Here is a 10,769-nt window from a genome sequence, read left to right as displayed (position 1 = left end):
TGCCAGAAGAAGGCGACGGCGGCGGCTCCGTCGAGCTTGGACTAGGGCCACGAACAAACGTAAAACCACCCATGGAGTCTGGAACTTTGCCGTGCCTGAGCCAACAGGCCAACCGTGCGAGTCTAAATAGGCTAAACTGTACCCAAATCACACAATCATACGATGTGAGAACTTGCCAAGCTAGGAATTTCCCAAATCTGTGAGCGGGACTTCCAAATCTTTGGAGATTCAGGCGAAGATTAGGAATACATATTTTTTATTTCTTTATTTTGCATATTCAAACCTTTGGAGATTCCAAAATCTGTGCTGCAACGAATCAGGAGAACCTGGATTTCATGGCATTCCCTCGCGAGTAAATAGCATAAAACTACTACTTTACAGGCTAGGGTTCCAAAAAACTACCGGTTTTAAATTTTTCTCAGATAACTACCAAGTGGGTGGTCGGTTGTTTTAAAAAACTCAAATTCCGCGTTGCTAACATTTTAAAACGATTTATGACGGATCGGACCCACTCCTAAACAATCCGTTAGTTGATCGTTTTGTTTGACCGTTAACTTATTGTGGGACCCACGTGTAAGATGTCTCTTCTTCCTCCTACCATTTCTTCTCTCCTTGTCTCTTTCTTTCCCGTCTCCTCCTCCCGGCAAAGGCCCGACCACGGCCACCCCCACCACGCCCTGCGCCCAGGAGCAAGGGTCGGCCGCCGCGAGCCGCCCCCAGGAGCAAAGGCCGCCGCGAGCCGCCGCGCCCAGGAGCACAGGCTGCCGCGAGCCGCGCGCCATGCCCAGGAGAAGCGGTAGCGGCCGGCAAGGAGCTCCGCCTGCACCCAGCCCGTCGAGCCGCCTCCTTCCGCCTGGCCCGCAAGCTAGTCGCTGGTGTTGTTCCTGTCGCGACGGAAGGGAGCTCCACGCGTCGCCCGGGACGAAAGGGAGCTCCATGGCAGTGCCATGGCTGCTGGCCGGCGGCCCTCACGCCGGCTGCTGGCGCACGGCCACGAGGAGGGACCCGATTGCTTTTTTCAAAAGTTCGCAGGGACCCGACTGCGTTTTGAAAAGTTTGCAGGGACCTGATGGCATTTTTGAAAAGTCTACCGACACTGACATGTGGGACCCACATGCCAGTTAACGGTCAAACACACGGTCAAATAGACAGATTGTTTAGGTGCGGGCCCGACCTATCATAAACCTGTTTAATTTTTTAACAACGAAGATTTTCGATTTTTTGAAACAGCCGACAACCCATTTGGTAGTTATCCGAGAAAATTTTAAAACCGGTTGTTTTTTGAAACCCTAGCCTGTAAAGTAGTAGGTTTATACTATTTACTCTTCCCTGGCCGTTTATGAAGAATTCAGAAAAGTAATTCACCGCAGCCGTACACAAGAAGCCATTTTCTTTCTTTTCATTTCACTTCTGTAAAAATGGTGAACGGGACTTACAGTATTCACAAAAGAAGCTATCGCTCTACTCTACAGTTATCTGCAGCACGGTGGTGAGCCTGGGTTTTCTGTATCTCCGCAGCAGCAGCGAGGAGCACACCACGCTCACGGACGAGAAGGCCATGCAGGCGCCGGCCAGCCACGGCGGCATCTGGAGCCCCGTCACCGGGAACAGCGCGCCGGCGGCCACCGGTATGGCGACCACGTTGTACGCCATGGCGAAGAAGTAGTTCCAGCGGATCCGGTTGAAGGTCTTCCTCGAGAGGTCGATCGCCGTGATCACGTCCTCCAGGTTGTTCCTCACCAGCACGTAGTCCGCCGCCTCGATGGCGATGTCCGTGCCGCCCCCGATGGCCATCCCGACGTCCGCCGCCGCGAGGGCCGGGGAGTCGTTGATGCCGTCCCCGACCATGGCCACTATGCTCCCGTCCTTCTGGAGCGACCGGACCACGTCGGCTTTGCCCGCGGGCATGACCTCTGCTCTCACATCCTCAATGCCAACCTGCCAAATGACAATAACCCAGTGTAAACAGTTAGGCACTTGAGGTGGTAAAAATCGACAAATGGGTGATCAGAATTTAGAAGCAAACAGATACGAACCTCTTTCGCAACAGCTTGTGCAGTCCTCCAGTTGTCGCCTGTGAGCATCACTGGATGAATGCCCATCTTCTTCAGTCCTTCCACGACTACAGCAGCCTCTCTTTTCAGGGGATCGGCTATCCCCATCAACCCCACAAAACTGCTGTCATATGCCACCAGAATGCCTGTTTTTGCATTCAGTTCCAGGTCTACCAAGAAACTTTCAGCTTCCGGGGGAACGCTCACCCCATTTTCGTTCATCAGGGCACGGTTTCCAATCTGTGGTAACATTTATTACAGACAATCAGCAATTTACTTGGGAACATCTAGCAATACATATGTTACAGTTACACACTGCTTTGAGGTATTTTACAGAAGGGGTAAAGGATAATGGCTAATTATGACTCACCAAAACTGTCTTATCGTTGATCAAACATTGCACTCCTTTGCCAGGCACAGCAGAGAAATCTTCAGCTTCAAGCAACCATTGGGACAATATCTGCTCTTTTCTTTGCTCAATGCCATCCTTTGAGGAAGGGAGCTTGCCAAAGAAATGGAAATGAAATGCATATTCCAATACAGCTTTGGCAAGAGGATGCTCACTGCTTGCCTGTGTACGAAACAAAAACATAAATATTTTTCAACTTACATTTTTCCCCTTTATCATATATGGATATGCAGTCAGAAAGTAACTAATATCCTGCCTGAGCAAGGAGCAAACCATAACATGTTTTTACCACATACTGATATGAACCACAGTGATATGACAGGTAAAACATCAAAACACGTCTTTTTTCCAAAACACCATGATATGAACCATAAGAGTAATTTGTGATCAAGATTGATTGCCTCACCTCTGCAGATGCTACTAGTGTGAGGAAATCTCCAAGGTCCATTCCGGAGAAAACCTTTGCAGTTGTAACAACAGCCTTTCCTTGTGTTAGTGTCCCTGTTTTATCAAAGATCACGTAATTTACATTTTGAGCCCTCTCCAATGCATCTCCACCTTTTACAAGTACTCCATGATTAGCCCCTATTCCAGTTGCCACCATTACAGCAGTTGGTGTTGCCAGACCAAGGGCACAAGGGCAAGCAATCACCACAACAGATATGGAGAACATGAGGGAGAAAACGAAGCAATTGCTAGTTCCGTCAAACCATGAATGTGGATATGCTCCGAACGATCCACATAAGAACCTATAAATGTAGACAATCCACAAATGAGAAACTTGAAGAAGCATTACTATGAATTTTGTACAATGTTTATTTAACTCACCACACGGAGAACGTTAGAATGGACAAGGTGATGACAATTGGAACAAAAATGCTAGCCACCTGAAAAAGTAACAGTGGAATGTCAGCACCAACCAAAATAGGCATCTACAATACGTTGCAATGCTTTTGGTGAACACGTAGCTAATTCAGGAGTAAGCTAGTCCTCCAAAAGTTTTACTAAAAGTTAATAGGTTACTTCAAATACCAAGAGAAGCAGAAAGCAATGTGTGAAATGAACATGCACTTCGCACAACATGAAAGATGAAATTATAGTTCTGAAAAAGGCATTTCAACAAGAAAAAATGGCATAAGAACAATGCCCAAATGCATCATTTCAAATATTTTGGGATCTAAAATCATATTAGGAAGATGCAGAGTTGACAGAGATATTTGATATATGCAAACATCGAATATCACATACAAAATAAGTATACTCACATAATCGGCAAATTTCTGAATAGGAGCTTTGGACATTTGAGCGGTTTCAACCAGAGATATTATCTGACTCAAAACTGTCCCGGATCCTACTTTCGTTGCTTGTATATGAAGGATGCCCTGTAAGTTGATTGTCCCTCCAATTACTACACTTGATACTTCTTTAGGCATCGGTGCAGATTCACCAGTTATCATACTTTCATTGATATGGCTTGTTCCCCAAACAACAACACCATCAGAAGGAACTTTCGAACCAGGAAGCACTTTCAAGACATCACCAGGTTGGACTAACAGAGCATCAATCTCCCTCTCCCCAACATATTTTCCTTCTGAATTTGAAATAGTAATGTCAGTTTGCTTGCAGTTTTAGACAAACTGCATTTGAGTACAACAGTTATGTGTGTGTACCACTTACCTTTATCTTTCAGAAGCAAAATAGCAGTAGCAGGGACAAGTTCTACAAGCTTTTTAATAGCATCTGATGTCTTCCCCTTTGCAAGAACCTCAAGATACTTCCCAAATAACACAAACGTAATTATCATTGCACTTGTCTCAAAATATATTGGAGGTTGAAATCCAGTGAATGCTCCATATAGTAGTGCACAAACGGAATATACATATGATGCAGTGGTGCCAAGAACAACTAACACATCCATATTCGTAGAACCATGTCTTAAGGCTCTGTAAGCTGCAACATAGAATCTCTTGCCAACAACAAACTGTACAATGCTAACCAATATCCAGTTCACCAAATCCCCCATATGAAATGGTCCACAATGCCTGAGAAGCAATGTACTGATGAAAGGTATACTCGGGCAGATCATACGTATGAAAAATACAGGAATCTGTTGCAAAGAGGCAATTGAATTGAGTCAGTAAGCAAGCAGCAGCATAGCAAAAGTTCGACGTATTTTGAACAGTAGGAAGCAAACAAAATATATTACTAGGCAAAAAATACCAAATATCCCTATTTTGTAAGAGAAAGTAGACAACCATACGTTTTATATGTTTTCTACAACACCCCTACTGTTAGTCAATTGTCAGATTTGATGTGAATACCATGCGAGATGTCAATGTCCTCAATTCTCACTTGCTCAAATATTGAAATAGGACAACATTGCTCTCCCATGTATCTTGTCTTGTTGGGTTTCATATTTAAGAAAAAACAGTAGTAAAACAGGACCCACTGAGTTAGATGCCACATAATGACAAGAATATGAAAGACGCTATTTTTCTATATAACTAAACTGCTACCATGCTTCTGTTTAAAGTGTCATTTCTATGCTACCTGTTGCTGACACATCATACATACCCTATTCCACTGTAAGTTGTCTTGCCTAGAGACAACTATCAACTATGCCAACTGTACTATAACCAATTAGGTGAGCAAGAGAAAAGCAAAGATCAAAACTTACACTTAGGAATAAGCTAGAACGAAGAAGATGGAGCATTTTGGAGGCCTCATGTGCGTCATTTGAAGCCCCTCGGCTGTAAGGATTCTGCACATGCGCTTTGAATCTCCCATTGCTTCCCGTTTCAATAGTATCCACAATTGATCGCAGACCTACAGCTTCTGGATCAAATACAATCTCAACTTCGGAGAGGGTAGTATTTACAGCAAACTGTCGCAAACCATCCATTTTCTTCAGGATATCATGTAGTATATCTGCATCCCTCTCTGTGTGGGTGCCAGTCAGGCCTAGCAATATCTTATCTTGCTCGCTACTCTGTAAGAATGCAGCTTCAAAACCAGCATCCTCAATAGCTTGAACAATTTCATCCTTGCTAATGGTAGACGGATCATACTCAACTTCTCCTAATGAGGTTGCCAAGGCAACGACTGCTCCTTTTATACCAGGTTGTTTCTTTAAGATACCCTCAACCGAGTTTACACAATTGGCACATGTCATTCCTCCTATCCTAAATTGTGCTGACAATGTCTTCTGTGACTTAGGTTGAGGGACTGCAGAATCTGGGAGAATTTCAGCGTCAAATCCAGCATCTTCTATAGCTTCTATTATATCCTCAACCTGCACGAAGAAGTCTCAAAATAAAAATGCAGTTAACAAAGTGACCCAAATATGCCAAAAGATCTAGAGCCAATATGTATCACTATGGAATCAGTCATCTAAACTGGAGCAGAACCCCCTCAAAAAAAGAACTGGAGCAGAACTTGGCATACAGGGATTAGTATTCAAATTGAAGTTGAACTGTTTCAGGGAAGGGGAAAAGAGGGATCAAACAACTCGTATGATTGCTTGGGCTTGTCTTTTTACGGCCAACGGTGGGGAGAGACTGCTCACACTTTTCTGAGGAATCATTCGAAGCTAATTATATTCATAGTCTGAAGCTAAACAACAAAATTACAGCCAGAAAGCAAATGATCAAAAGGTGCGGCTCACTGCTCATGGTGGGAAAAAAATTCAAAACACAAGTATAATTAACAAGCTGTGGTCGCGGCTTTTAAAGGTGTTGCAAAACAAGCTCAAAGTTCCATACAGCCCAGGCAACATCAGTACAATGAGTACAAATGCACCATCTCATTGCCATTCTCAAGCAAGTAGTACATGGCAAAATGGTAGTAAAAGTTCGTCACACAGTTCAGTGTTTTGAAACCAGTCTGCACATCACGTTGATTGAGTTGAGCCGTGCAATGTCAACCATCAGCTCAGCGCCTCTTTTAGACTTTCCACCGAAAATTATGATTCAACAGCTCCTCCATCAGCTCACCAACCAACCAAAAGCTACTGCGGTGCCACGCTCTCCCCCAAATCCCGCGATCCACGATCCATCCAACAAAGTCTACAGCTCACCAACCCCGAAAGCAAAAGGGGCTCGAATCATCAACCGCCGGCGATCGACCGATCCCGCGATCTGACTCCCAGGTGTACAGCACCGCATTTAACTGACGGCGTATTTCCGACCCGACAGACAACCCCACGAATTCAATTCTCACGTCTATACTTACACTAAAACCAAAAATTGCAAGCCCAATTCACCCAATCGCATGAAGTGGAAGCGAGCTTCGTGGAGCAAGCGCACCAACTCCCCGAGCCTCTCGCGGCAATCGAAAGCCTCCAAAGACGCGGTCCATTTTACTGTTTTTTTTTACCAAAAAAAACAAACGCTGCAGGCGCAACGATTTTGTCCGCGAAAAATTACCGCCCCCCAAATGCATAGACGAGCTCCGGAATGGCCCGGAGAGAGGCGCAGGCGCAGGCGCGCAAGGATCACGGGACGCCATCTCACCTTGAGGAGCGCGGGGTCGAAGACGACGCGGGCGCGGTTCTGGAGCAGGGAGACGGCGACGCGCCGCACGCCGCGGCGGGCCGAGACGGCGGCCTCGACGGCGCCGGTGCAGGCGGAGCACGTCATGCCCGTCACCCGCACGTGCGCCTCCGCCTCCTCCTCCGCGTCCTCCGCGCCGCCTCCCGCCGGCGCCGCGCCGCCCATCTCCTCGTCGTAGGAGCCCAGCAGCGCCACGTCCTCCATGTCGTCGCCCGCGCGGCCGCCCCCGGCGACCGCCGCGAGCTGGAGGTGGGCCATGGCTGTCAGAGGAGGAAGGGGAGGCGGGCGGGCGACAGAGGGTGGGAATATTTTCGTGGGGGAAGGGAGACCGGAGGAAGGAGACAGAGGGTGGGGCTGGTTTATAAACTGGGGGTAAAGGCGAAGGGGAAGGACCGAATTGATCTTTGTTCACGCAACAGAGGGGTGTTTCTGAAAATGTCACGTGTTATTACTTTTGCAATGTGGTCCCTCCAGGCTCGCAGTTTCGGTTTGACTTGGTTTCCATGTTTGCTGTGGAAGTCAACATGCGGTCCAACACGGTTGCATAACTGCATATGTAATGTAAAAGATTAGGTTGGAAATGAGCTTTGACATCCTCCAATTGAAATGTGAGCATAAGGGATCTGTTTTATTCAACTTTGCGGATTTTAATATAAGGGGTATGGACTCGATAATATATTCTTCGAACTGCGTTTGGTGTGTGGTAGATTGTGGTGGTTTTATTTCACCGGCTTTTACTTCCTCCGTTCGGGTTTAATTGGTCCCTTTTATTTTGGGTCAAAGTTTAACTATAAATTTAGCTTAAAAATACGAGTTATATGCCACACAAGTTATACCATGTCAAACCTTTTTAAAATACAAATCCAACCATATGTATTTTATGGATATATCTCTTCTTTTTCATTAGTCGTATGTATGGTTAAATTTTGATCTAGAATATGAGGGGCTAATGAACCCGGATGGAGGAAGTCTATGGTTTTTGTGTCGCACCTCAGCTTATGGGTTTATCCGGAGTAAAATATATTTAAATTCGAGTCATGGACAAATAAATAAAATAGCGTATACGTATCCAACTATGCGGTGGCTGTTGGAGAAACATGACACTGAAAAATTCACAGTTGTTTTCTGTAGCAAGCGGGGAAATAAGAACACTCCATCGTATCATATTCATTAAATATGCATTTAGATAGAGACTATTTTAATGGGTGTTATTTCAGTATTGTACCCCTAATGCATTAAATACGTGTTTAATTTTCTTGATACATTGTATCATATGCATTTAGATAGTATTTTTGTAAAAAGGGTAGTATTTTAGTATTGTACATCTAATGCATTAAATATGTGTTTAAAACTTAGATATAATTTTCTTAATGCATTGTATGATATATGTATTTAGATAGTATTTTTGTAAAAAAGGGTACTGATTTTAGTATTGTATATCTAATGCATTAAATAGGTGTTTAAAACTTAGATACAATTTTTTTATGCATTGTATCATATGCATTTAGATAGTGTTTTTGTAAAAAGGGTAGCATTTTAGTATTGTATTTCTAATGCATTAAATATGTGTTTAAAACTATGTATTGTATCATATGCACTAGATCATGATAGCGCGCGTTGCCGCGCCCGCCTAATTTTATAATTAACATACTTATTTAAAAAATACAAAATGTAAAGTTAAATTTGTTCATAGCAGAAGTATATATTGTTTATTTTAAGCTCGTTTGTTTCTCATTGTGTCATTTTGATAGTACTCACCCTGTCCCAAAATGTAAGATGTTTCTGTAGTAAGAAAATATAAAGAAAAAGATTTGGCAAAAATGCATTTGATCAAGCCGTGGGGGAACACATCCATCATTCAACAAACCATAAGGCCGGGTACATGTGGATCATTTTCTAAAGTTCTCTGCATGTTTTTTTGTCCAACAAAATTCAGTATTCCCAGTCTGGGCAACCAAAACTGAAATATCAGCTTGGCATGCATAAAAAAAGTTAGGTATAGCATATGTTCTAATTGACCTGAGTGTCACAAAAATTACGTCCCAAGTTTTGGTGAATAACAATGTTGTTATGCTTATTACTACATATTACAGTTCGAAACTTAAAATGTACTTTGATTAAATTTACTTAAAAAGATTACCTATGTAGGTCGTGTTGCCTCGCAAGATCGAAATAGGCAGGGCTCCATCCTAGTATAGGAAAGAGTTTGGATGCAGAAGATCAAAATAGGCAGTGCTCCATTGTAATTTAAGAAAGAGTTTGCATGCGCAGAGAAAGAGAAAGGATGGGGAGAAAGTGTTGGTACCAGACTACCAGGTAGGTAAGGGAGCGTTGTTAGCCAAGAAGCACATTCGTATGGAGGGCGGTCTTGGACTCTTGGACGGATACAATCATACAACCGTCAGACGGAGCAGCAGCGCAAGACACATTGGGCACAAGTGAGGAAGCCGGGAGTACGACGCACACAGCCGCCATCGCTGTGCCGGGGAGAAGGTACGAAGCATTGGGATTCAGGAGAGATGGACAGTCGGCCGGAGTGAAGCTCGAGAAAGTCGCTGCCGTCCCCAACCATACGCCATTGCCCAACCCACCACAGTCGTTGATGCGCCGCCGCAGCCCACACGTCCTGCGCCGCCGAACAAGGTGGGCCAGGCGCAGCAAGCGGGGTGACGGGTGAAAAATGCCTCCCGGATGCCAGCGAGACGGCCAATCGATCTAGGGCGCTCGTTCAAGGATCCAATGGCTTAGTATCTCAAGTCGCTGAGAGGGCTAGTAGGTGGCTATGTTATACTGTTTCTCAATTTAGATAGCATTTTCTTAAAGGGCGGTATTTTAGTATTGTATATCTAATGCATTAAATATGTGTTTAAAACTTAGATACAATTACGAACCAACCTGTGGTTGGATGGTTAGGTGGACAGTGGTATCCCCAACCCATCAGGGTTCAAGTCCTGACGCTCGTATTTATCCTGGATTTATTTCTGGATTTCTGGCGATATGCGTTCAGTGGAAGGAAACGTTCCTGTCGACTACGAGGCGCCTATGGTGAATTCGTAAAATTTCAAGATGATACGCCGGCTCAGTCTGTCGGATGTGCTCATAGGGGTAGAGTGTATGTGTGTGCATTCATAGGGGTGAGTGTATGCGCGTATATATGAGCGCTTGTGTCTGAATTGATGTTAAAAAAAAACTTAAGATACAATTTCTTAATGTGTTGTATCTCGGTTAAATATACATTTAAAATTTAGATATGATTCTCTTAATGCCTTGTATATCGCTTTAAATATGTGTTTGGATCGTAGTATATAAAACTAAGAGCCCTTATTTAGTGTGTTTTGTGAGTGGAAAATCATGAGGTGTCTTAGATTTTGGTGCTCTATGTCCGGATTAAGATATGATAACTCTATTTTTTTTCCTTTGTTACATAGTGTCACGCCGTATTACTTATTACGTGACAGACTTCATATATTGTACAAGATATATATAGCTTAAGATGGGACGCGGAGTTTCTGCTCCCAGGCTCATCTGCACCCCCTCTCAGAAAAAAATTCAAAACAAATGCTAAAAAAATTCCAAAAATTCCAAAGAAAATTTGGGTGGTAGATAATTTGATGCGTGAGGTTCGCACCAAATTTCATCTCATTTAGACATCTGAGCAGCTCTCGGCAAAAAAGACAAAATGAGGGTCTGTAAAAATGTTTACTGTTCACTCACTGTTCTGACCCGATTTATCTTTTTTGCCGAGAGCTGCAAAAA

The 10,769-nt window shown here is 44.0% G+C and overlaps 1 protein-coding gene across 1 annotated transcript; it reads right to left on the bottom strand.

Annotated features, from left to right (window-relative positions):
* Positions 1 to 1,373: 1,373 nt before the first annotated feature.
* LOC119337001 (cation-transporting ATPase HMA5) lies at positions 1,374 to 7,331 on the bottom strand. The gene is made up of 9 exons (XM_037609098.1): positions 6,975 to 7,331; positions 5,141 to 5,755; positions 4,141 to 4,570; positions 3,729 to 4,054; positions 3,292 to 3,350; positions 2,870 to 3,212; positions 2,425 to 2,625; positions 2,037 to 2,294; positions 1,374 to 1,938 (listed from the first exon to the last, which is right to left on the bottom strand). Exons 1-9 carry the CDS (start codon positions 7,269 to 7,271, stop codon positions 1,462 to 1,464), a joined length of 3,006 nt encoding a protein of 1,001 aa, XP_037464995.1. The 5' UTR covers positions 7,272 to 7,331; the 3' UTR covers positions 1,374 to 1,461.
* Positions 7,332 to 10,769: the final 3,438 nt, after the last annotated feature.

The sequence above is a fragment of the Triticum dicoccoides genome, chromosome 7B (genome assembly GCF_002162155.2).
Source record: "Triticum dicoccoides isolate Atlit2015 ecotype Zavitan chromosome 7B, WEW_v2.0, whole genome shotgun sequence".
Lineage (NCBI taxonomy): Eukaryota > Viridiplantae > Streptophyta > Magnoliopsida > Poales > Poaceae > Triticum > Triticum dicoccoides.
Note: the sequence above shows the minus strand (reverse complement) of the source record. Positions and strands in the feature narration are given on the sequence as shown.